At 39.0% G+C, this 26,943-nt stretch overlaps 1 protein-coding gene across 7 annotated transcripts; it reads left to right on the top strand.

Annotated features, from left to right (window-relative positions):
* The first annotated feature begins 236 nt into the window (after positions 1 to 236).
* TBK1 (TANK binding kinase 1) lies at positions 237 to 26,943 on the top strand. Of its 7 annotated transcripts, XM_062609460.1 has the most exons (21): positions 237 to 388; positions 4,867 to 4,987; positions 6,778 to 6,918; positions 7,696 to 7,825; positions 8,428 to 8,609; positions 9,417 to 9,577; positions 11,521 to 11,631; positions 12,837 to 13,016; positions 14,489 to 14,685; positions 15,888 to 15,946; positions 16,955 to 17,046; positions 17,480 to 17,581; positions 20,846 to 20,924; positions 21,220 to 21,341; positions 21,461 to 21,537; positions 21,805 to 21,844; positions 23,895 to 23,996; positions 24,082 to 24,178; positions 25,272 to 25,378; positions 25,695 to 25,766; positions 26,548 to 26,943. In XM_062609460.1, exons 2-21 carry the CDS (start codon positions 4,901 to 4,903, stop codon positions 26,597 to 26,599), a joined length of 2,190 nt encoding a protein of 729 aa, XP_062465444.1. In that variant the 5' UTR covers positions 237 to 388; positions 4,867 to 4,900; the 3' UTR covers positions 26,600 to 26,943. The 7 variants fall into 7 exon arrangements, 6 of the variants coding, with proteins under 6 accessions (XP_062465444.1, XP_062465439.1, XP_062465442.1 ...); XM_062609455.1 differs by lacking the exon at positions 23,895 to 23,996; XM_062609456.1 differs by lacking the exons at positions 237 to 388; positions 23,895 to 23,996 and adding an exon at positions 1,504 to 1,677.

Raw genomic sequence — 26,943 nt, 5'->3', positions numbered from 1 at the left:
GGAAACGGAAGCACCGCTCCAAGCGGTTACACAGCAAAAGCCCCATCACGTAAATCCTCACCGGAACGGGGCTGAGCTCGCTTTGAACATCACAGGATCTAAAAGCCCCAGAGTGACCATGTTTAAGGAACATCCTACTTCCACTTTCCGACGTTTCCCTGTTTCGCCGTCCCCTCGCCTCAGGGCCGACGCTCCCTCATCCCCTCAGCGGGTGACCACACGGTGACTAGGCCCCTAGGCCCCGCCGCGTTCTCACCTTCGTGCGCGGAGCAGCTCAGCCCAGCCGGGAGCCGCCGGGGCGGTGCTTCTGCCGCTCCGCCTTCCCAGCGCCGCTGCAGGAAGCCGGAAGCGGCCGGGGCGCTGGGCAGGCAGGGCGAGAGGTGGCTCGGTGCGTGGGGTCGGTGGCGTGCGGGGGAGGCTGCGGCGGTGGCGGGGTGGCCGGTGGTGGTGGCGGCGCGGAGAGAACCGCGTTTCCTCACCGCCGCTGCGGGAAGCGGCTCCCTCCGCGCTGCCTCTGGGCTGAGGTGCTTTCGTTTTCCTGGGGCGGCGGCGGCGGCGAGGCCTTCCCGGGCGCTGCCGGCTCCCGAGGAGGGTCGCGGACGTCGGCGGAGCCCCCTGAGGCAGCTGCGGACCCGGCTGTACGGGCAGCCCCCCGTAGCGGCCCCCGGCCGGAGTGGACAAAGCGGGGGCCGGCCTGTGCCCTCGGCGGCATGTCTGGAGCTCGTCCCTTGCCCTGGTTCTCGATGGCTTTTAGCCTGGCGAACGTCGGCAGGTCGCGACCCGTCCAATTAGTTTTGTAATTGGAAGCGGAGGGGGGAAGCCAAGCGAAGCATATGTTTGCGGTGGTTTGTTTAAAGCGTTCCTCAGGTAGCGGTGTCGCCTTCGTGTTTGTAGAAGTTGCTAAACTTTTACTTCAGGAAGGATGTCCTGTTGTGGAGATGAGCTGCTGCACCGTGCCCTTCGCACCCCTCTGAATGCGGGGCTGGCTGGTGGCTGGGGTGGGCCTGTGGCCCCCCATAGCTTTCCAGGAGCTGCTGTCACTGACGGGAGGCGGAGGCCTCCTCCCCCGTTACGGACTGGAAACGCGAAGAGCAGTGGTGCTGAGGAGCGCTGGAGTCAGGCTCGGCGTTTGTTTTGCGGGGCTTTGCATGTCCTGCGCCATGTGCTTCAGAGCAGGACCTCGTATAGCCCAGGGCAGGGTGTCTGGGAATTGAGATACTGGCTTTTGGACTGGAAACTCCCAGGAGGAGATCAGATACAGGAAACAGGAACTTTGACGGGGGGCATTTCCTAGGCTAGGTGTCCTTTTTCCCTTAGAGTGGGCATACAGGAAGTGTAAAACCGTTGTGTTTACCAGACTCTGTGATTCTAACATAACATTTATTCAGAACCTCAGCACTTTGCCTGTCTGCTTTGGTGGCAAATGGGATTTTGTTTGTAGGCAGAAAGAGCCTTCACTTTTAACTTCTTCCTCTGCCCTACTCTCCTGGAGAACTTGCACGTTGCAGCTGTTAACAGGGCTTTGTGTGCTTATCCCACATGCCTGAGGTAGCAGCACACTTTGTATGAATTAGAAGCAGTCATTGCTTCTGCTTCAAAGACTGGGAGTTTAAAATGTCACGGTAGCAATGCAGTCTTTTTCTATTACAACTGCCCCTGCTGGTAAGTAAAGAAGTCGTATCAGCAGAGCAAGAAAAAAAAACCCAACCCAAAAAGCACCCCCCAAACCCTTGCAGTGCTAATGAGTCATGGGGGACAGTAACCCACACTGCTGGTAGGAGAGAACTAGGCAAGTGTGAAGAACTTGTGACTCATCTATGATCAGACTTAAGACCATAAATGAGATTTGAAAAAATAGAAAGTTCAGCATTAAATCTATCGACAGGACCAAACATACAGCTATATATATATATGTGTTTTAATATGAAACTTAGTGAATTGATTTAGGAAGGTAATGGAAAATATGAAATCTCGGCCAGCTGAATCAAGTCAGAATAAGCAAAGATCAGTTCTGAATCAGTCTAAGAAGGGAAATCAGAGGAGGTCTAACACCTTATGTAAGTTATTCAATCAAATTATTATAATTTGAAGACTAAAAGCTAAATGAGACTTTAAAAGTAAAAACTCTGCCGGAAGTGTAGACTTTATTATTATTATTATAAAAATACTACTTTGACAAAAAAAAAAAAGGTCATAGTGCAACACTGACTCTGGTTTGGCCCTGGATTAATACTGACATAATTATATCTATATTTTTATGAGTGAAAAACCCAGACCTTGAGAACCCATTAGTGACTTGGTGTTTTGTTGGGGTTTTTGAAATCCATTGGATGCTATTCAAGCTCATCTGTTTTGTTGTCACCCACTGAGCTTCATGCAAATTTAAAAGGGAAAGTAAAGAAAGTAAAGGGATGATCTCATACATAAACTACCTCATCTTTATCACTTCAGGCAAGGTAATAATTCAGTGTAATGGGCTGCTAAAATTTTTAGTATTTGAACACACATCAGTGAAGAAACTCTGTTTACTTGATCCTCCTGCAGGTTTCCTGTCTGCTTAGAAAGGATTCATTATGTTTCTGCATCTTGGAATGAGTTTAATGAACAGTGTGCTGAAATACATGACAAAATAGGTGCTTACTGGCAGTGTGCCAACTGGCCTGTTGCAAGCAGAGTTCTAATTATGAAGAACTTTTTAATTTGGAGATTTTGCAGGTGATTTACAGAGTGGTCTATGCATTATTTCCTTGCAGACCTCTTGCTTACCTCTGTGTCTGCATTGTAGATAACTCTTTAGCATCTATGGTAATTGCTAGCTGGGAAAATTTGAATTGTTCTACTATTGCAAATTGTCACAGTTAACTGAGAATTGTAGGGGTTTGGGATGTGCTGTTGCAGGTTTATTTGGTTCAGATTTGTGGTGAAACCTTTTTTTCCCTTCTCTATATTAAGAACTTTATCTAGATTTTGAAAATGGTGTTGCTGCATGATACTGAATATAGAGTGATGTGAGGGCTTTGCGTTGTGTTGTTGAGTTCTGTATGCAGCATGTCGTTACCTGGATGTTTTGGGACAGTTTTACAAGAAGCTCCACATCTTATTGTGTGCAAATAGCTGAATGGAAGTATGCAATCTGCAATCGCTGTGCATAGAGAAGTGTGTTCAAAGACATGAGCCAGTTCCTGTGTCTGTGCTGTGGCATGGGTGGGATCAGCAGCAGTGCAAAGGTGGGTGCTTCAGCGGGTGGCGGGAGCGGTGCTGCGTGGCTGGCCTGCAGCTTTCTCTGCTCTCCTGTAATACACGCCATGAGGCTTGTGCTGGTTTTGTCTTGTGCGCCAGGGAGCCCTCAGAAAGCACCAACCATCTTCTTGCAACAACATGCACAGGAAACTGTCATTCTGGGCTTCATTTCTTTTGGGTATCAGTTAGCTGTTTCTTATTGGTCTACACAGGCGGATGCAGGGGTCCGCTGCCAGGCTTGAGGAAAAGCTGCTGCTGTAGGACCTTACCCTGGAAGCTACATATTTGATCTTATCTTTGATATTTCACTTGATTTTATGGCAAAATCAGGTTTTTTTAATTAACCCAAAAGGAATGGCATTCACCTGGAGCTTCTACTGTTTTGACAGGGGGGGAAATTCTGGCAGTTCTAATGTTGTTTTTAATAATTTTAATTTAATCAAACATTTTTTTTCTCTTTCTTTTGAATCTGTGAAAACCTGAGCATCTGGTAGTTCACATTTCACGAAGGATGGGCAATCCAGACTCTCTTTCTAGAAAAGATGTGACATACCAAATGTGAAGTTTAGACATGGGAGGAATGTTCCTTAATTTCTTCCTGTGGTCCTAATGAGTAGCTGGAAATACTTGTGTTAACTTGTGACTTCTATCTAGCTCACGTAAAAGAGCTTTTCATAAGTAGCTAGTCTGGTTCCTTTACAGTTGTACTGAAGTACAACTTCCGGAGCCCAAGCAATCTAAATAAGTAAATGTGTGTGTGTGTATATATATAAAACAGATATATACATATGTATATATCTGCATCATCTCTAATATATATTCTTTGGCATATATACCCAATAATGGCATTGATCACAGGTGTTATTGTTTTTCAAAAGACCTTGTGCATGTGGTTTTGACTCTTTACTAGTCTGCTCTCATGATACCCCACTTGGAGTACTGTTTGCAGTTCTGGTGTCCTCAACATAAGAACATGGAGCTGTTGGAGCAAGTCCAGACGAGGGCCATGAGAACCTCCTGTGTGAAGACAGGCTGAGAGAGTTGGGGCTGTTCAGCCTGGAGAAGAGAAGGCTGCATGGAGACCTCGTAGCAGCCTTCCAGTATCTGAAGGGGGCCTATAGGGATGCTGGGGAGGGACTCTTCATCAGGGACTGTAGTGATAAGACAAGGGGTAATGGGTTTAAACTTAAAAAGGGCAAGTTCAGGTTAGATATAAGGAAGAAGTTCTTTCCTGTTAGGGTGGTGAGGCACTGGAACAGGTGGCCCAAAGAAGTGGTGAATGCTCCATCCCTGGCAGTGTTCAAGACCAGGCTGGACGAGGCCTTGGGTGATATGGTTTAGTGTGAGGTGTCCCTGCCCATGGCAGGGGGATTAGAACTTGATGATCTTAAGGTCCTTTCCAACCCTAACTACTCTATGATTCTATGATTCTACGGCAGTACTTTGATTGTTGAGCTTGGTTTTGTTTGTTTCATCTTTTATTCCTCTAGTTGGTTGTTCTTAATTGTTTCTGTATGTCTTTGGAGTTGTGGTTAAGTTGGAGTTTTGTTCCTTCTAATTAGCATAAGTCCCTTTTGTGTATTTTACGAAATTATGATTCCATGTATTTAACCTTTTGTTTTTAAGGTGAAAAAGAAAACTGTCTAATCAAAGAGCAAAGATGCAGAGCACTTTGAATTATCTCTGGCTGTTGTCTGACATCCTAGGGCAGGGAGCTACTGCAAATGTTTTCCGGGGCCGACACAAGGTTGGTGAGGAATTGCTAATCTGAGTATATATAAAACTGTTTTTTTTTTTCCCATATGAGAGTAGTATCATGAAATCAACAAAAAATATTCAAGATTTAAACCTAAAACAAATATATCTTTGCTAATATTAATTCTTAGCTTTTAATTGTTAACACTCATCCAATGAATTGAGTTCTATACAGTAATTTCTGTGGATTTGTTTCCAATATTGTACTGTTTGTCCTTGTAAAATATGAAATGTTATTAAGTATCCTATGATTCATTCCTCTGTTTTTTTGTTTTATGGAAAAAGTACTCCTCGTTTAAGAATTTAAATAGCAATGAAAGTCTTAATCAGTTTTGATTACATTACATGATATGTTGTTTTTTCTTGTTTAAATTATCTTTTCACAGTTTCCCCCTATTATTTTAAAACCCTTTTTTTGTGATTTTTATTATTTTTCAATATTCTTAATATCCTACTGGATGGAGTTGCTGTTAGTCTTTGGCCTTAAGTCAATGTTTCATACATGTCTAGAACACCATTTTCTTGGTGACATGCCATTTTTAATCAGTACAAAATAGGACATTTTTGAGGAGTTTTGCCGTGCAAATGTTATACTGATGTGTATATTGTAACCTGAGTGAGGAGCTAAAATGACCTTACTTGTGTAGGTCATTCTATTCCTATGAACTTCATGGTATAGCTCACAAAATGAAGATAAGACTAGTGAAAATAATGTTCTGTTATAGTAATGACAGTCTGTGTGAAATCAGAGTGAAGCTATATAAAAGCTACAGTGCTTTCTATGTTCCACATTTAACCATGAAGCAACACTAAGTAATAATTTAACAGTTAATGTGCTTTTCCAGGTAAGTGTATTTCCTCCCAGAATGATTCCCCTTTAAAGCTTACATTTTCATGCTTGTGCCTCTCATCAGCCTCTCTAGTCTGAGTGTGTGACCTGCAACTTGTCAGTGAGAGAAAACTTTTATCTGGGCACCAGTAGTGCATGTAAGTGTGTTGTATAACAGGAAGGCTTTGTCCTTAGCAAGCATCTGTCACCCACATGGCTGCTAATATATGCTTATTCCTAGAGTGGCTGCAGGGAGGTACTTGGCCCTAAAAGGGATTGGAACTGCATTCTCAGCTGGTGCTGTGGGTGCTTGAGCATGTTGAGGCTTAGTCCCACTTGAAAACTGAAGTTTCTGACTGAGCTCATGTCTGTACTCCTGTTACTTATTATGTGGGTTTGAATTGCTTCAGGATTTTGGTGGTAGTATGTAGTGCCTGACACTGCTTTCTTTGAAAAAATAAAATACTGCTTTATGAGCATAAACAGAACAATTAAAGAAAAAGAGCAGTGTTCAGCTTCCGAAAGTTGTCTCTTAAGCAAGCCAACATTCTCAGCTGAAGCATGTGTGTCTCATACTGATTGATGCAAGTGGCCTACCTCTTGCTGAAATTTTATTTTTCAGCGAAATTTATGTGTCATTCTTAAACGTGAAGCCCTTCTTATGCTAATTGTTCTTTGTTTTTAAAAGCACTTAGATTTTGTGGGCTAACACTGAGTTTCCATTCTGCTAGTCTGTTTGCTTCTAGTCTATGTTAGACTAAACCAGGATATATGCAGGTGTTTTTTTTAGTACAATCTTAATTTTCACCTTACGTAAAATGCTATTTTGAACTATTTGTAATCTGGGCATGCTCATATTCACAACAGAGGATCTCAAAATGCTTGGATAATGGCATATATACATTTACAGACTTATGCTTCTGTTTAATTAGTAATTTGTTTGTTTTTAACAGAAAACTGGGGATTTATATGCTGTCAAAGTTTTTAACAGTCTGAGTTTCCTTCGTCCTGTGGATGTTCAGATGCGAGAGTTTGAAGTGTTGAAGAAACTAAATCATAAGAACATTGTCAAGCTGTTTGCCATTGAAGAAGAGGTAATGAATTGTTGTTACGATCTGATGTGCGTGGGAGTAACTGCGGTAACTGTCTTTTTTCTTTATGCTTAACTATAGAGGATAAAGTTACATTTTTAAAGAATGGTAACCTATATGATGATGTAAGTACTCTGACCCAATCACCACTGGTTTTTGTTTTTCTTTTTTTGTTGTTATTGGAAGAATATGCTTGCACAGATTATGGTTCTTCAAAGCTATCTCGAGAAGCCATTGTCCTAAGCTTGAATAAGGATTTTTAAGCTATCTACATGTATGAATATTTAATACATACTGATAGTGGGAGGTGTGTCAGTAATTCTGATAATTTGATGCTTTTGCTTTGCAACCAGCTGAAATAATGACATAGGACATGTAGAGCTGTATGTTAGTATGGATTGCAGTTGTGCTGAGAATGAGACTGGTCAGCTGAAATGACCCAGATGCTGAGATTAGTAAAGAGGAAAGCAGGACAATTGCTGCTCTCTGCTCTTCTGTGTTGTAGTTCTTCATTAGTCCAGCTATCAATACTGCAGTCAACCCTCTAAGTACCTAGAACTCGAGGCTTTCTTAAATTTTTCCGCCATCTCCAGGTCAAAATACATGAAACAATATAAATAAATAACCTACACTTCTTTTGAAGATCTCCAGAATGGGATTTGCTATCTAGTTACAGATTTTCTTTTATATTTTTTTAACTAAGATCCTGTGGTTATATATATTTTCTGACATTGTTTTCACAATGGTCACAGGCTTACCCTCTTAATTTTATTTTTTCAGACAACAACTAGACACAAAGTACTAGTTATGGAATTTTGTCCGTGCGGGAGTTTATACACAGTTTTAGAGGAGCCCTCTAATGCCTTTGGTTTGCCAGAGTCTGAGTTCTTAATCGTTTTGAGAGACGTGGGTATGTAGACTTTGTTCTTTGCTCTTTTTTTTCTAATTTATTGACTGAAACAAAGTCATACCTGTGTGTTTATCTTGAAATGGCAAGAGATGAGCAATTTGAATGACTGTCAACTAACTGAGCAAATGAATATGGTCATACAGAGTCACATCTTTTGCTTATGTGTAGATGATATAGATAGCTGCATTAAGATGACATTGCTGTTTAAAGCATTGCTATAATTCTTTGTTTATTTCAGGATTATTTGTCACATGTTAGACTGATGCCCAGTGACAATCTCAGAAGAGTCAATTAGAAAAATAATGAGGCTTATCTGTGTCTGCCTGTTACAGAATTTTTGTTTGTTACTTTAATGGTAAGATGTTGCTGAGCAGGAGATACTATAATTTAGCTGCTTGGAAAAAAAAGAAAGTAAAAATGTTTCGGATATTCTCTGGTCCTGCTCTTTTTGTTAATTGAATGTCCCTTCTTATGTCCATTTCCCAGTGAGAAAGTAAAAATGTATGTCTTCATAGCCTCAGTTACAATTCAGTGCTTATGCAGTTTGTGTCAAGATGTATACATAAATTCTGTATTATCTTTTTTTTTCTTTTTAATGGAAGTGGCTGGCATGAATCATCTCCGGGAGAATGGAATAGTGCATCGTGACATCAAACCAGGCAACATAATGCGTGTTATTGGTGAAGATGGTCAGTCTGTTTACAAACTGACAGACTTCGGTGCTGCAAGAGAACTTGAAGATGATGAACAATTTGTTTCTCTCTATGGCACAGAAGAATATTTAGTAAGCTCATATGATTTCACTTTCTCTTGAACTGTTTGAAGCCCAGGGCAGTTTGTGATGAGAGTTGAGTAGGTGAAGGTTGGACTGTTTGGAATTATTTTTACAACTTTAAACCTTTTTCATGTTAGGTCATGCCAGGTCTTCCACTGATCTGACAACACTAGCCTTTAAATAATTTCCAGGTCCAGCCTCCATTGCTGCCTTCTGTGAGAGGAAGAACAACAGTATTTTAGTAATGAATGTCTTTGCCTTTATCTCTGTAGATATTTTTCAGTTTTTGTTTGAGCTCTTGTGTGATGTTAAGTGTAGTTAAGATTCACTTGATGCCTTAGTTAACTGAAGAGAGGCAGGCAGAGATGCATCAATATAAGCATCTTAGGCAGTTTTCTTCCTGCCATGTTTTCCCACATGCAGTATCGTAACTGATATTCTCCTCTGCTATGGATCTTTTTCTAGTTTGGTTTCTTTTGTTTCAAAGTCATCTGGAGGAATACTGGCTTTCACCTCTTTTTTTTTTTTTTTTTTGTGGTGTTTTATTCTAATAGTCAGCATTTAGCTAAAATTTTATATATTTTTGTAGACCTTTAATGAAAGTAGTTATTATACCTAGGAACACTTTTGTGATACCCTGTCAGAATCATTTAAGCAAATTCGTTGATACAGGATAACCTTGCTATTTGATTAAAGATCTGAAAGTTTAGAATGACAACTTACCTTGCTGTGAAATGGTAGATTAGGGTATTATTCTTTGTATTGTTCATAAGCAATTCCAACTTCTTTTTTTTTCCTGCTTTTTTTTGTCTTTAGCATCCTGACATGTACGAGCGAGCCGTTTTGAGGAAAGAGCATCAGAAAAAGTACAGAGCAACAGTTGATCTGTGGAGCATAGGGGTGACCTTTTACCATGCTGCGACAGGGAGTTTGCCTTTCCGACCCTTTGAAGGACCTCGTAGAAACAAGGAAGTGATGTAGGTAATTTAGAAGGAGAATTTTATCTGTTTGTAAAATAAGTCAGTCCATGACATGCTTTTTCTCAAAAATCCTATGCACATGTAGTAAACATTAAAATAGTTAAAATATTTAGGGAAAAACATTCTTTAACTTTGTGGTTTAACCCCACTAGGTAGCTAAGCATCAAACAGCTGCTTGCCCACTCCCCTGCAGTGGGATGGGGGAGAGAACTGGAAGGGTAAAAGTGTGAAAACTCATGGGTTGAGATAAGTTTAATAAGAAAACAAAAACCACTAAGAAACAAAAACACACACAAAAAAACCAACAAGTGCAAGCCCCCCCCCCCCTACCCCCCAAACTGAAAGGAAAACACAACCCAGAAAAACAAATGGTGCAAAAAATCCCCTGTTCCTCACCGTCAGCCAACTGACGTCGCTTCAGTCACTGACAACTGCCATCCTGGAAATTCCCCACCCCAGCTTTTATTGCTGAGCATAATGTAATATGATAGAGCATATCCCTTGGGGTCAGCTTCCAGTACGTCCTTCCAACTTCTTGCCTGCCCCTAGCCTACTCACTGATGGGTAGTGTGAGAAGTAGAAAAGGCCTTGATGCTGTGTAAGCACTGCCCAGCAGTGGCTAAAACACCGCTGTGTTATCAGCACTGTCTTGGTCAAATCCAAAACACAGCACTGTGTGAGCTGCAATGAAGAAAATTAACCCTGTCCCAGCCAAAACCAGTACAAACATTCTGCTTCAACAAGGATTTTATTGTATTGCACTTTAAAACCTGAGTTAAGCATCAGAGCTCCACCAAAATACTGATGTTTTTCCACATACCTTTCTTTCACTATGGTACTGGGCTGGTCTGTTGCACTGTGGTATATATCACTTGGATATTCAGGCAAAATCAGGACATTTTTAGACAGATTTCCAGTACTGCAAGTTTTTGTTGTCTTTTAAGTGATTGTCTTTCCAGGCAGTCTTGAAATGCATGCACTATGCATGAGATTTAAGTTTTTTGAGTAGCATGGCTGTTGACAGTGGCTGAAGATAACAAGAACAGCTCCTGACTGTGAAATTGAAGTGGTGTGTATGCTGTGCTGTTTGGAATTGGTTCCTGTTTTGCCTTAGTCTAGTTCTATTTTGTTGTTCTGTGTCTTGCATTTAAAAAATAAAGCAGGGTGGTACTTGGGACCTCTCATAGGCCAGTAACATTTCCGTCCTGGTACTGCTTGCAAAGCTGACTTCAATTTTCTTCCTTTAAGGAACTGCCCATCTTGTGATTGTCTCACAGGTGTTGTTGTTGTATCTACTTGAGAGATAAGCCAAGAAAATGTAGTTTGTATGTGCCTTGTCCTCTAAAAAGAGAAAGCACAACTGAAATTTTCTATTGCAAGAAGCCTATTGCTCCTGATTTGTTTAATGAGAAATTTGAGAAATAGTAGCCTGGTCAGTACAGAGTTAGACAATGCTGAATTGTATGCCAGTTGCTAAATGTTTCCAAGTTAAAGTAATTCCTCCGAGTCCCTCTCCTGTTCCTTCTTTATCCCCAAGTGACTTTGTGTGGCTAAATGTCATCTCTTGCCATGGAATATGTTAGAAGTTAGTCATGTAAATGCTTAATTTGAACAGCCTTGGAAATCTGACTTGTAGAAAAGAAAAAAAAAATCAGCTTCCTTCAGTGATTCCTGAAATCTCTCCTCAGTTTTTCCCAAACTTAAGTAGACAAAGATGTTTCTCCACACAGCCCAAAGTGTTTAATCGTCATTGTTTACTGTTTTAGCTCCACTCTGTCAGCTTCTAAGTAAAGCTTCCCAGTTATTGCACCACCTACAAATTTAGGCCAGCCCATTATTTCTGTTTATATTATTAATGCCTTTTGAGGATCAGTTACCATACCTATGTACGTGTAAGAGGTAGTAGTTGATGTCTGTATTATTTTTATAATGTATCACAGGTACAAGATAATCACTGAAAAGCCTTCTGGTGCTATTTCTGGAGTACAGAAAGCAGAAAATGGACCAATTGAGTGGAGGCGGGAGATGCCTGTTTCTTGTAGTCTTTCGAAGTAAGTTTGAACTTCTCACAAAATGTTTCAACACTACTTGATTGGGTTTTTCCAATTCTTCTCTGAGGATTGCATCTTTGGAACAGAGATCTGACTGCTGCAGTTGCTTTCTTTGAACTCTTCAGTAGGTCAGTACAGTCTACTTTTAGGTTATCAAGTGTTTTTTCTTCCCATCCATCCAAGTAGTTTCATGGTTGCTAATTGACAAATGGGCACCTGAGAATCTGAAGTGGTGTGAGTAGAAGAAAGATTATAACTCTGTTTTCTCCACCCTCAGGAAAGAGTATGAAGATTCATTCGTCCAAGAATGTGACTTTAGACGTTACAAAGATTAGGCAGTAGGAAGGAAATGATAAGAAAAGACAGTTCAGAGACTTGCATTTTTGCCATGGAGGGGAAAAAAAACATCACATCAACACATTTTAACATCTTCTCATAGCATCTTCTACATTTTTTTTATCATCATAAGTTTGCTTCATGTGTCGTAATCCTCAGTAGGAAGAGCCATGGAGGATCTAAGATCTCAATAGGATGTTAAAAACACCTCCCATAGCCCATTTACCCATTTATCTTCCTGAGACTTCCTCAGTATTTTAAAGTTACTGCTCTTACATGGTAAGGGAGAAAGAAATTGTTCTGTGAACAGATTCTAGAAACAACTGTTTCGAAAGCCAAATATGGGGATTCATAAGGGGTGTAGAGTGAAAGTCTGGTTTATATCCCTGTATTAGTTTATAGTGTGCAGAACTTGCAATTTATATGTATTTTTCATGATAATGCTCAGTTGTTTCCTTTTCTTATTACATATAATTGAAGTGCTTGAAATAATAAAGGAAGCAGACTTTATTAAACATGTGTTCACACTAATATTTTCAAGTAATATTTGAACAGTATTTACTGTTATACATTTAGTACTAAAGTGAGTTTGAGTACAGCATCCACTGACCTGTAATGGGGCTGTCTGTCAAACCGTTTTAAAGCAAGCTCCAGTGGCTTATAAGCACACTGACAGCCCCATTAGAGGTGTGCATAATGTTAAAACTTTGAAGAAGTTGTTCATGATAACACAGGAGTGGGATCCAGAAAGTTTCTTGCAATTTAGATTTACATTCGTGAGACAAGTAAAATGAAGTGTTGCAATTGCTTATAAGGTAAAAAGATCCAAGTAGATCCAAGTTGTCTTACGTCTTCCTGATGTCCTCTAGGGGTCTGCAAGTACTGCTCACACCTGTCCTCGTGAACATTCTTGAAGCAGACCAGGAAAAATGCTGGGGGTTTGACCAGTTCTTTGCAGAGACGAGTGACATACTGCACCGAATGATAATCCACGTCTTTTCACTACAGCAGATGACCTTGCACAAAGTTTATATTCACAGCTATAATACGTAAGTGTTCTTGTTCTCTGTTTTCATTGCTGTGTTTTCCTTCAGGCAAATTGTACTGCGAGCTCAGATCACCACTGTTACAAATCCAGTAGCCTTCCCTTGGCAGTTTATCTGAGGAAGCTTGTAATTCTCCTCTGCAATCCCAGTGCATAGAAGCCTTTTGAACAAAAATAAAAATAAAATCAGTAAAGGTCAAATCAGTTGATCTTAAACTTGGTCTTCATCAGTGACACAGACTTAATCCTTGATGTGTTACAGTGTATGTTCTTAATGGATGCCAACTCATCCCACATTTGTGTACCTTACTTACTGACAAGGTAGTTTTCCAGAGACTTGTGTTTAGCTCTCTCTTTTCTTATCTTGTCCTCAAGAATACAGAAGGTGCACATCAACTGTGTCTGACATAAAAACCTTTTATAGGGGCTCTGAAGTTGTAATTGATACAATTTAGGATCCTAAGTTATATGGAGTTCACTTTATGGTCATCGAGTGCTGATGTTAAAAACGATAAAGTCTGGTTTACAGTTTGGTACAAAAATGAGTGTCTTTTCTCTGCCATACTTCAGATAATACAGAGGATGTGTCATTCGCTGATATGTGAACAGTTATTTCATAAAATGTGTAAATACAATTCTGGCCTTTTTCAATTTTTCTACTGTGTCATTTTTATTTTGAAAGAGGCCAAATGCTATTTTTGCAGAGAAATCTTGCCTGGAGCTCAAACTGCTATTTGTACTTTATTTTTTAACATTTATTTTATTATTATTTACATTCACGATGATTTATATACTAGCTGTAGTATTAATAAGAGCTAGTGTGCTAGTGCTGCACAGAAGGAATATTTGTCCTTCATGTTAGTGTGCTTAAGGTTTTTCATTTGTGGGAGGTTTTGTTTGTTGGGTGGTTTGGGTTTTCTTCTTTTGGAGATGTGGGGGAAGGAGAGGTTTGTTATAAATTATTATGCTTAGTATCTATTGACTGCTGGTAATAAAACACCAGAGTGTCTTTGGTCTTCCTTCTCACTCCTGTTTTGGAGATAATCTGGCTGTCAGTTTACAGGCCGAATTTAAGGTGTGTGCTTTTTGACATGTAAAACACCAGAATTTTTCTTGGAGAAACCATCCATCTCCTTTGAAGAAATGCACATGCCTGAGGAAACAAAAGTACGCTTCCTTTCTCTCATCTGGTGCTGCCCCGGCCAAAGCAAGTTTGTTTACACAGACACGCTTTGGTGAAAAATCAGAGGTAGAATGGGAAGCTTGATATTTTGCAGGAAATAGTATTTGTTTTTGTAACAGAGCAAGCTTGGGCAGCATGCTGCTTTTTGTTCTGCTTCTAAGTCAAATGTTTTATGTGTACAACTAGTTCTTAATCAGAAGTAAAAGAGACATTTATCTAAGTAATGCAAAATCTGAATTATTGAACTGTTGCAGTGAGTCTAACTACTACTGAATGTATTGTTTGTATTATAGAGCTACTATATTTCATGATTTGGTCTACAAACAAACAAAAATACCATCTCAGAATCAAGAACTGATATATGAAGGTCGGCGTTTAATACTGGAGCCTAGCAGATTGGCACAGCACTTCCCCAGAACAACTGAAGAGAATCCTATCTTTGTAGTAAGCAGGGAACCTGTGAACATTGTCGGATTAATCTATGAAGAAGGTATATGAAAGCCATTTCCCCTTTCTTATCTTCTGTAAATAGACTGAGTTATTTAATTACTGTTTTATGGCTGTTACATCTTAGAAATAGTGTTTGAAAGTTTTCTCTTTTGATACCTGAAGTTCTAAGAATGCACTTGTTCCCCCTATACCACCCCCCTTTTTTTTTAATTCCCCAAAAATGCTGAATATCTGGCATGTTTGTTCCTAGTGCTGGGTACCTGAGCATCCTTGTGTTAAGTGGGGCCTGTGGAGTACTGAAATATGTTTAAGCATGACACTTTTAATAAGTAGAAAGGAAGACTGTAGAATGTAATTCAAAGCTGGTTCTTTTGTTCCATTACTCAGTAAGTGGAAATTCAGGTTTTGACTTCTTAATGTCATGAGCGTGGTTAGCCTTTCAGTTAATAGGAGGTCTTAACACCTTACCTTTGCTTGGAACATAAGGTAATGCCGTAACAGAAAAAAGAAGAAAGTAAGTTTTTGCATTTATCTTTGAGAGGCTTATAGAGGGCCCTGTGCCAGACCTTTTTTGTGTAAGAGATGAGCTGGGGGCTATGTCTACACTTGAGAAGTCACTAGTGCTTTTGTCAGTGTGTCCTACGTACTGACTGCTCTACCCAGCTGGCACTCACACAGAGGTGCTGAAGAGGCTGGGTAGGTGAGCTGTTTGTGGGAGGATCAACAGCACCTTTGTATTGTGTCAGAGCTTTCTAAAGGAGTCAGCGAGTGTGAGAACAAAGTAGATTCAGCTGATAGAGGCTACCCTAGATTTTAAAAAGCCATTTGCTGAAGTTCTGCCCGTAAGAGCCTCAGTGAAACTAAGTATAAGATAAGAGGGAATAGTCTCCCACGTAGGCAAACATAGGGCTGAAGAACAGAAATAAGTGATTGGTTTTCTCAGTGGAGAGACACCAATAGTGGAGACCTATATGAAATCTGTGCTGTGAAGCATGTTCAAAAGCGAGTCTGGAAAAGGAAGTCAACAAGTTTGCTGAAGATACCAAGTCACTTACAGTGCTTAAGACAAAGGCTGGTTTTAAAGGTGTGTATGAGAACCACGTTAAATTGAAAGGCAGTAACAGATTAGATGAAAATCTGTGTTGATACATGTAAAAACCAGTGCACAGCATGGGGAAAGGAAACATTTCTGAAGTCTCCTATGGAAAATAATAAAATGAAGATGTTTGTTTTGTGTTTCAGTTTTACTCCCTAAAGTACATCAACGTTATGATTTGGATGGGGATGCCAGTATGGCTAAAGTGAGTAATTACGACTTTTAATTTATAGATCTGCCTCACATAATCATACTGAAATGAAAGCTACTTGATTTTCAGATGAATAATGTTAATGTTAAAAAGAGTTTTAACATGCTAGTGAGGTTTCTGATTGACAGAAGAGTATTTATTAACAAAAGCTCCAAAAGTATATTAAAGCCATACTTTGTATACAAAACGTTTGTATATTAGAAAACAAACAAAAACCAAAAAAAGAGGCTTCTAAAGTCCAAGTGCTCTGTTACTGCATAATTCAGTGCTTGCAGGGGAAGGAGATGGTCACTTCGGAGTTCTGAAGTTAGCTAGAGGACTCATAACATCCTGTCGTGGTGCAAAACTTTATATAAGGAAAATAACTTTCCTCTTTTGATAGAGGGGTCTCTAGGACTCTGCAGAGTGGAATTTCTTTTGCCTTTTGTAAATTTTCAGAATCTGGGAGATAGGTAGAAGTTGTTTCATCCTTTTGGTCACTTTTCTAGAACTACTTTATGGATGCATTGCCATGCTTTGTCTTTGTGGCCACCATTTATGCTATGCCTATAAAATACTGGCTGCTGGCAAGCCTTGTATTCAGGCATGGTAGTCCTGAAAGCATATGACTCTTTGAACACCAGGAGTCTTTAAAATTAATGAAGAGAAAGCCATCAGTTTATATTAATGAATTAAAATATTGTAAGTTATAATTTCTGAAACTTTGTTCACAATTCTAAGTAAATCAGCAAATTTGTAAGTGGAATTAGGTGAATGAAGAGTCCCTAGCCTTAGAATTTAAAAATATGCCATTTTTACGAGTCTCTTTTAATGCATGTGTTTAATTCCTAAACTACTGAAGAAATGTACTTGTGACTTTCCAGAAATTAAAGTAAATCCTAAGAGTAAGTGGTGTCATTTTTGTTTATAGAGACTTATTTTCATCCCTAATAATGATTAATTGGTTTGGAACAATTGTGAAGAGAATGCCAGATTAGTACTAATGTTTGTGTTTTCCACCAGGCAGTAACAGGTATCGTCTGTTATGCCTGTAGAGTTGCCACTTCCTTGCTGCTTTACCAGGAGCTGATGCGAAAAGGAGTACGATGGCTAATGTAAGCAACTGATGGGATTTCATTGTACTTGTTTCTTTTTTAAAAAAATTGAGATATGCCTTTATAATCAAACCATAATTCTCTGATCTCCCAGTGTCTTGGGAAGTTTTCTTTACTCCTTGAATATTAATAGGTTTTCTGACTTATTTCCTTCTTTCTGTCATTGAGGAAACAAAAATCATTTTTTTGGCAATGAGGTTTAGGTATTTGCAGTTTTGCTTTCTTTTGTAAATAATTTAAGTCTAATCTCTGGTAACATGGAGGTACAGTTCAGCATCTTACACAGGATAGTTTTATAGGAGGATTATACTAATGCATCTCTAACTGATAGGAATTCTTACTAGCAGTTACTGCTGTAGGTATATTGTATTGCTGATTACTGGTAAGATGGCAGTTGAATGCTTTCCCTACAGACTATTGCTTCCCTTTTTAGTGAAATAATCAAGGATGATTACAATGAAATGGTTCACAAAAAGACAGAGGTTGTCATCAGGCTGGATTTCTGCAGCAGAAACATTGAGAAAGCTGAGAAAATGTAAGTAGAAGCACTATACTGAATGCATTGATTTTTCAGTATCTTTAATGACAGTGGTATTAAGTTATGTTTATTTTCAGGGGTTTTGTGTATAAAAATAAGTTTGAATCAGCATGGATTTGCTGATGGCATTGACTTAAGCAGATTCAGTATTATGTGCAAATTAGAGTGTTTATTTTGTGGCTTAACCTAATGGGAGCAAATAATTATTACTAAGAAGTAATTGTATGTGTTCTTTTTCTTATTTCTTCTCTGACTTAGCTCATCTGCTGTTGTTGACTTCAGAAGCTATAGTAAAGCCTGGAAAAAGCTACTCAATTCTTTCCTTTAATTAGTCTTTTAGTGCCTTTGTCACTGGGGTTGCTTGTGTGTGTTTATTAAGGATGACTGTTAAATACTGCCCCTTTCACAGATTTAAGACGGTAGCATTTTCTGCATGGAAGAATTTTAGTGTTGAAATGCAACATAGAGCAGCTGAACAAAAAAAAAACCCAAAACCCAACAACAAAACAAAACAACCCAACCATCCAACAAAAGTAAAAAATCAAAACCCACAAAACAAACCCACCAAAAACCCACAAAACCACCAAAAAACAAAGCTACATTAGGACGTCACTACATCAGTGATATCAGTATCACCATGGGATACTGCACATAGGGATACCAGAGGTAAACTGCACAGGAAATAATACTTCTATCATTGTTTTAAGTGCCTGGCTGTTATATTATTTTTGTTTATCTTGGTTAATTCAGAGGGCAGAGGTCTGTATCACAGAATCTCACTGTTGTACATATGGACCCATTTAGTTCATTACAGCAGAAAGTTTATTAGAGCACTTTAAAACTGGAAAAAAAAATAGGGAGGAACTGAAGAATTATTACTTTTTAGAACAGAAGACTTCCAGGTTTCAAAGACCACAGAAGACACTTATTTCTCTTGTTTTCTGTTTCAAGTAAACAGATGCTTTCCAGTGGTCAGACTCTTCTGCCCTACCTCTTTTCACTCAAGGCAGTCTGTAGGAGAAGAGATTGCACCATCAAATGCATCCTCCAATTTCATTTATTCTGTCTCATGATCTTTGTTTCATCTCCAAGTCCGATGCCCAGTTCTCAAATTCTTTTCCACTTTTAAAGTGCCTTTTCAGTGTCCTGTTCAGTCTTCCCATAAACTATCATTGGCTCCATCTTTATGGAGGAGATTAAGGTGTGTTATTCTTACACAGTCTGATACAGACTCTTCATGGGATTCTTCTGTGGTATTTGTTTTCCTGTTCAACTTACTGCCAGGATCCCCCAAATGGTGTCTTGGTCATGGGATTCTCTAAACTTGCTTCCAGGCTGCTCTGAAAATGCGCATGTCCACAAGACAATTGATGCATACATGTTGGAACCATTGCATTTGCAGAATAGACTTAAGAATAGATTTAGGCCATGTTGGAGCTGCAGTGCATTGCAAAATGAACATCTTGTATGTAGTAATTGTAGATACCCAAGGATTTGTCAGATTTGCTGTGTGCATGCCAAACATGTACAAAATGACACACCTGGGCTCAAAGAGATTTCCTTAAAAAAAAAATACCCCAAAACAACCAACCAGTGAAATTAGCAAAGTTGATAACTAGCAAGATAATAGCTCTGTAGCCTAGTTACAGATCATCAGGGCTGTGATCCCAACTCTTCTTGAAGCCAGTTAGTTGACATGACTGGTTCTTGTTCACTCTCTGGTTCAGATAGCTTCTTCATGCTTTCTGCCAGGTCCCCATAGAAGAAAGCCACTGAGAGCTCAGAAGAAACTGCTGTAGGTTCTGATTTGTGACTTTAGTGCATTCAGCAGTATCCCAGAGAATCATAGAATCACACAACAGTTGGGGTTGGAAAGGACCTTAAGATCATCAGGTTCCAACCCCCCTGCCATGGGCAGGGACACCTCACACTAAACTATGCCACCCAAGGCTCTCTCCAACCTGGCCTTGAACACTGACAGGAATGGAGCATTCACAGCTTCCCTGGGTAATCCATTCCAGTGCCTCACCATCCTAACAAGAAAGAATTCCTTCCTTATATCCAATCTAAACTTCCCCTGTTTAAGTTTTAACCCATTACCCCTTGTCCTGTCACTACAGTCCCTAATGAAGAGTCCCTCCCCAGCATCTTTGTAGGCCTCCTTCAGATACTGGAAGGCTGCTATGAGGTCTCCACGCAGCCTTCTCTTCTCCAGGCTGAGCAGCCCCAACTTTCTCAGCCTCTCTTCATACAGGAGGTGCTCCAGTCCCCTGATCATCCTTGTGGCCCTCCTCTGGACTTGCTCCAACAGCTCCATCTCCTTTTTATGTTGAAGACACCAGAACTGCACACACTGCTCCAAGTGAGGTCTCACAAGAGCAGAGGAGAGGGGCAGGATCACCTCCTTTGACCTGCAGGAGCAGCAATTTGAAAAAAAAAATAAAATATGGTCACTTGTGAACTGGAGCAGTTCTTATTTTCACAGGAATTTGCTATGTGTTTGCATGTGGTCTTTCAGCCTCTTACGGAGAGACAGGATGTTCAGTTTATTTGACTTCAGAAGGCTTATATGGAGTTAGCAAAGCTCCTCTTGTTTGTCCTCCCTTTTTAAGGCTATGCTTCAAAGTATGACAATGCAAAGCTTTTATTTGAAAAGGTGAACGAAGTATTGAACTTGAGCAAAGTGTGTATTTTCTGGAAGCAGCTGAGCTGGTTTTGATGGTGTTTTTAAAAACAAAATGTACCTGACACTCAACAGGAAAAATATTGTCCTGAATGATTTATTTGGCACTTGAGATAGTCATATGGAAAGTATCAGTATGAGCAGATGGTGCTGCTAACCCAGCCTCAACGTTTTGGTAACTCAGCCTTTCCAATAAGTTTCCACAGAAGTGCATTTTGGTGCACTGGAGTATTTGTTGTGTGTCATTGATTACTTTCGTTTGGTAACCTTTTAAAAATTATTTGATGAGAGGAAATAGTTTTACCCTGCCTGCTGAGTAGAAGTAATGAATAAGGAAGTCAAGAATGGAAGCTTGAAACTAAAAAGCAGTTCAAATGTAGGAAAAAAAAGAAGGATTTTTTTTTTCATAACTAAAATATTTTCATTATTAGTGGCCATTTAATGTTGTCAGTGTTTCATGGTTCCTGCTTGACAGACACTGTATTTCATATAAAAAAATAGTTATTGTTACACTAGATTCAAGAAATGTTTTGAGTGTATTCACTGCTTGTTTTTAACTGTGCATTTTTTGTGGCCAGATACGAGAATCTGATGCAGATCAACTTGGAAGCATCGGAAGTGGATGAAATTTCAGAGATCCAGACAAAACTGTTGCGTGTGAGTATCTTACAAAACCTATGTCATTCTCAAAATGATGTTTCTAAAGAAAAAGCCAAATACACGGTGTTTTCTGTGAGTAACAGAAATGCCAACATCAGAGATGATTCTTACTTTAATAATACCATGCTTTCGCTACTTTTAGCAAAGCCTAGACAGATAATGGGCATATTTCTTCAATTAGTGTCAGTGAAGTAAATGGGTCTATAGCATTAATGTGCTCAGTTTGTTTTCCGCCTCAAGGAATTTTTCACTTTACCCAGTGGTAATACTGAACTTTCTTGCTCTTACATAGCTCTCCAGCTCTCAGGGCACACTAGAAACTAGTCTTCAAGATATCAAAACCAAACTTTCTCCAGGTGGTTTACTGACTGACACCTGGGCAAATCAGGAAGGCATGCATCCAAAAGACAGAAAGTGAGTAAATTGTTTAAATATGTATTGAATTTTACATTGAGTCACAGTTCTTAAAACTCATCAATACATACTTAAGTTTATGTATAAAAGATCTCATTTTCTTCCTTTTGTCACTCTAGTCCAGAAAGGCTGCAGGCGCTGCTGCGTTCCATCACAGATATTTATTATCAGTTCAAAAAAGACAAAACAGAACGAAGTAAGTAACTTCTTTGATTCACTTTTAACATAAACTGTAACATAAAGGACAGGTTAGTCCTTGTTCCACTAGGAAATTAGGAATCGAGGGTCAGTCAGCAACAGTGAACATGTTTGTACATCTTTCTCAGTAAGACACCATCTTAAAGCCCATATGAATGAATCACCACTATTAATCTCATAAATTTGAATTGCACTTAGTGGAGTTTTACATAAATAGAACTAATAGAATTAAACTGGTAATGTCTGTCATCTGCTTTGATCCTAGGGCTTTCTTATAATGAAGAACAAATTCACAAATTTGACAAGTAAGTTTTGAAGTTACCTTTGGTAAATAGCATGATTGCTTTCAGGTCCTTCAGGTGCTCTTGCCAATAACCTGTTGTAAATTATAACCTCTTCAGAATTGCTTTGTGAAAAATTGCCTTTAAATATCTTAAATACATGGGACTGACAGCATGAGGTGCTTTCTGACAGTGGAGTTTCATCCCTGATAGACCTTCTAAATGTAGATGTGAAATACCTACATACCTATGAGATACCTGTTCATTTTCTAGGCATAACTGTCTTCCAGGAGATATATTTTTTCCCCTGTTTTTTAGGGAGGAATAAGCCCTCAGTAAGAGTGAAGTGACTTCATGACTGAAGATAATTTTCTACAGGTGAATGAAATATGGGCTAGCTGAATGAAATTCTAGAACAATTTAATCTTCCAGGAAGTATAGCAAGCAAAATAAATTTTAATGCAGTTCTCCATGCCTGTATAAAATTGTCACTTGAGAGGTGGCCACATGAAGTGTCTGTATGTAACTTGGATGTCTGGACTCCCATTAAACTCCACTAACTCTTGAGCAACTGTCAACAGGTGCTCTGCTCATGTTGTACTTGTCTCAGGTTTGATTCAGTTCCGTACACAGATGCCTAATACTAAGTTATTCTCCTAGTGGCTGGTCAGTTGAGTGGTTCCCTAGACTTGCTGGATGCTACAGGAGTTCAGACACTGCTTCTGTAAAATTCTTGCTGTTGCTACCAGATTACAGCTAGCAAGCTAACATGTACAAGGCACTGGTATTCCAAAAACCATGCTGCTTGATTTTCCTGAAGAGAAAGCTAAATGGGATAATTGCCAAGTAGAGGGGAGGTTACCTTGAAACAAAGGACAGTAGGGGCAGGAAAGACAAATTTGACATGCTGAGACTTAGATGCATCATGCAACAGCGAGGGATTGAACATAATGTGACATATACTACAAAATTATTGTTCATATTATGTTCTTAAGGATACGTTTGGAAAGAAGGCAAGCACTGGGATGCAAGCCAGTGCATCAGTTTAAAACTGCACTCCCTTGGGCAGATTAAAGAAATTTTAGGGCTTTTTCTACTACTCAAACTGTGTCATTGCACTAATATGTGATATTTTCATGGGTTTGAGTATTGGCATATTTTCTACCACAAGTGTCTCCTTATGACTGTTCAGGTATCTTTGAGATCCTAACTACATGTTATTGATTCACCCTATAGAGAAATGACAGTGGTTTTTGTTAAGAGCTGTCTGCCTTTAGCAACTGAGGTTGGCCTTTGTAATATTTACCCCTAGACAGAGAATGGAGCAGCACTCAACTAGGTTTGTTTTTTTTCTGGTTGAATGTAGGTGTGCATGCTTGATGACAGTCCAGTTACACGATAGCCAGAATGTGATTAACCAATAGCTATCATGCAAGACTGAACAAAATACCAGAAGCAGGTATTGGACTGTAGTGTCCCAGTATCCCTTAGTTTCACTTATTGGTGCAATGCAGAGCATGGTAAGGGAATAAGTAGACTGGGATTACTGTCTGCAACACTAAACAGAACTGGGTTTTGGTTTGTTTTCCTGTCCTTATCTGCTTGCTTTTTAATTTTGTCATAAATGTAAGCTGACAGAAAAATCCTGTGGTTTTTCTTCTTGCATGTATATTTCTCAGCCCAAAAGATTCTTCATATATGCTGGAAGTTCCAAGTATCTGCAGAAGGCAAATAAGAAATGATAAGGCTTTCTGCTGTTTCTATTTAGAATCCCTTTTCCTTACATATATCTGCTCAGATAAATACTGACTCAGAGAAGACATTTTACCAGTTGTTCATATAAAAATAATTGCAACTAAATGCTTCAAATAATTTTTTTCCTCCCGATAAGAAATATTTTTGAAACATGAAACTGTTAGTTCATGCATTGTGTTGGATTCTTATACCTTACAACAGCATACATAAAGGTGGCTGAAGGGATTTTAAGCCCGTATGCCTGTTCTCCAAATTTCAGTAAGTAAATCAGAGGAATGAAGTTTTGAAAGCAATATAACACTGGTTGTTTCTGTTGCAGGCAGAAGCTGTATTTGCATGCTACAAAAGCCATAACTCTATTCAAAGATGAATGTGTCAGCAAGTACGATACATTTTTGGACAAGGCTGAGGACTGGGCAAGGCAAGCTGTTGATTACTGTTTGGTCATGTTCACTGCATCACTTTTATACAGGAAGCTCCTAAAAGAAACCATTTTTTTCTTTTAGGAAAATGTTTCATACAAGGAAGCAGTTACTGGCTCTCACCAATCAGTGTTTTGATATCAAAGAAGAGGTATCCAAATACCAGGATTATATAAATGAGGTAGAACACTTCAAAATTCTGTAAAGTGTTTGCATAGATAAAACTGTTCCACATTGTTTAGTGTCATTAGTGTTGTTTATAGTGAGTCTTAAATGCAGTCATATTAAAACACAGGCTGCATGGATGTAGTATTCAGACGATAGTAGCTTAGAATCATAGAATCACAGAATGGTTTGGGTTGGAAAGGACCTTAAAGGTCATTTATTTCCATGATGTTGGAGTGGCCTAGAGAGTGGTGTGATTTTTTTGAATCCTGATGAATTTGGAGTTTGGGGGGTTTTGGGTTTTTAGTGGTTTTGGTTTGGTTGGTTGGTTTTTTTTTTTGTGGTTTGGGTTTGTTGTTTTTTTTTTGGGGGGGGTGGGTTTTTTGGGCGTTTGGTGGGGGTTTTTTTGGTAATGTTAGCATTCCCCTCAAAAATATCTGTGCAAATGGGTGTGGGTTCATTGAGAAGTGTTCTCTGTAACTGTTACCATAATGGTATCTGAGCATCTAAAGGATTAACTGAATACTCAGGATTAAATATACTGAAGCATAAAAACACTACTTCCATATGCAGGATGAGGGGATACATGCTCAAGGATGCGTGCCAATGCTGCTGGTACATGAAAGAAGAGGTTTTGTTAAAATTCAGACAGTGACTCCGCAGGATGGAAACTTACCAGAATTACCTCAAAATTGAGAGAATGAAGGCAGTAATATTATTATTATTTATAAAAGAAATAAAAAATGAAAGAAGAGCACCTGATAGGCATAAAGCAATGAAGGAATGGTAGAGAGCAGCATTTTACTTGTTACTGGTTTGTATCTAGTAGCACCACCAAAGTCAGTTATTGACAAATAGATAATTCTTCCTTTTGAGAGTTTATTATAAAAGTATAAGACAGTTAAGAAGATGGAACAAATCGGGAAACTACAGGTCATGTCAATACAAAACTTGTTGTGATGATCTCAACTTGGGGAATATCAGCCACCTTAATACTGTAATGGTCTTATGAGGCGTCACAGCAGTGGAGAATTCAAAGAAGAATTTCAGGGTGGACATCAAGGTATATGTGACAACTTAAAACTTACATTTCCTTTTATCTATTACAGTTACAAGATGCTCTGCCACAGAAAATGTTTGCAGCTTCCAGTGGGATGAAACATACAATGAATACAGTCTATCCTAGCTCAAACACATTAGTGGAAATGACTCTTGGGTGAGAAGTTCTTAATTGGATTGATGCAATATTCTATACCTATTACACAAATATGGTTGACTTAGGGATTGCTGCATTAAGACCAAGAATTTTATATTTCAGAAAAACTTTATATTGCTAAAGTGATGGCAGCACAGACTTGAAAGCGAGTAGGGGACAATACTGATGTATCATTTTAGTAAATAACCAACTCGTTATCTGTTCCTTCTTTTGTATGTAATAAGTTGGTGGAAGCTGTGTGGTGGTGGTGAGTAATCACAGCAGACAACTGTCCCTATAAAAATTTTAACCTTTGTCTGGCTTCTTGTTACTACAGTATGAAGAAACTAAAGGAGGAAATGGAAGGGGTTGTTAAAGAGCTGGCTGAGAACAATCACATTTTGGAAAGGCAAGCAGTTGTTTTCCCTTTTGGGGCTGATACTAGGAGCTGGCTTAATTTGATATATTTTGTAGATCCAGAACTTACATCAAGGGATGATTCTGTAGTCTCTTTTGAACTGCTGATCTGAGGTCTACCCCCCAAAAAAGTATCCAAAGCCTTGAAACATTACTGTAAAATCATACTGACGCAGCATCTGTGGCGTTTTTATGTCGCGTTACTTACATTTGGCTAGAAAAAATATCTGTTGCACAGATTAATTCTGAATTTAAACACAGTGCTGTTGCAGATCCAGTGGCGTCTTTTACCTCCTCACTTTTAAACATATTTTTTAACAACTGTGGAATTGTACCAATCTGAATATATTATTTTGTAGTTTTCAGATTGCTTAAATAAAGTGAGGAGAAAGAGGCCAACATATTTCTTACAATCCTGAGAGGATATTGTTGTTATCACAACTGTTAGACAGACTTGTTGTGCAGACATGTTGTTATACAGACTGACTTTGCTTTTTTTCTGTAAAAGTAATGATCTCCTGAAAGCTTCAGTGAATTGCTGGTAGAGCTGAGTTTGGCGTCAGGTTAAATTGGTTTTGTTTTGTTCCCGAGTCCCATAGTTGGAGCATAACATCCTCTCTTCCATCTTTTCACATATAAAAGTTGGATATAAATGCATGTGTTGGTGCATGGCAAGGAGAAGGAAACCCCATAAATAGATTATAATGAATTAAGAATTCATTCTGTAATCCAGACAATCACCTAAGAATACACTGGTGTGTTTTTCATTTTAGATTTGGTGCTTTGACTGTGGATGGTGGCCTGCGGAACGTGGACTGTATTTAGTGTTCAAAGGACCTGATGAAGAGGACTTGTAAATTTTTTCAAATGGAAAAAGTACTGTTGGGACATTTAAAGGCAGATATTAAATCTATATCCAGGTTTTATTTCCCTCTACAACTGTAGTATTAAAGAAAATGTAAATATGTATAATATGTAAATATAAAAGAAATATCTATCTTTTTTTTTTTTTTGTTAATGTTAGGATAGAATTACTCTTGGCAGGGAGTTGAGCCCCGTGGAGGATCTCTGATGAAGTCCTAAAAGTAAAAATGTTGATGAAATAGGCATTTGTTTGCTTTGAATATTGCCTGTTTTATTCTCAGAATGCAACTCAGTCTTTATTGCAA

The sequence above is a fragment of the Pezoporus occidentalis genome, unplaced genomic scaffold, assembly GCF_034315485.1.
Source record: "Pezoporus occidentalis ecotype Australia unplaced genomic scaffold, CSIRO_AGI_Poc_V1 ctg138, whole genome shotgun sequence".
In the NCBI taxonomy this organism is placed as follows: Eukaryota; Metazoa; Chordata; class Aves; order Psittaciformes; family Psittacidae; genus Pezoporus; species Pezoporus occidentalis.
This window is presented reverse-complemented; position numbering and strand designations above follow the sequence as displayed.

Coding starts and splice junctions, on each gene's coding strand:
- TBK1 (XM_062609460.1), top strand. CDS start 4,901: ATGCAGAGCACTTTGAATTATCTCTGGCTGTTGTCTGACATCCTAGGG. Junction 6,919..7,695: donor TGTTTGCCATTGAAGAAGAG/GTAATGAATTGT, acceptor TTATTTTTTCAG/ACAACAACTAGACACAAAGT. Junction 23,997..24,081: donor AAGGCTGAGGACTGGGCAAG/GCAAGCTGTTGA, acceptor TTTTTCTTTTAG/GAAAATGTTTCATACAAGGA.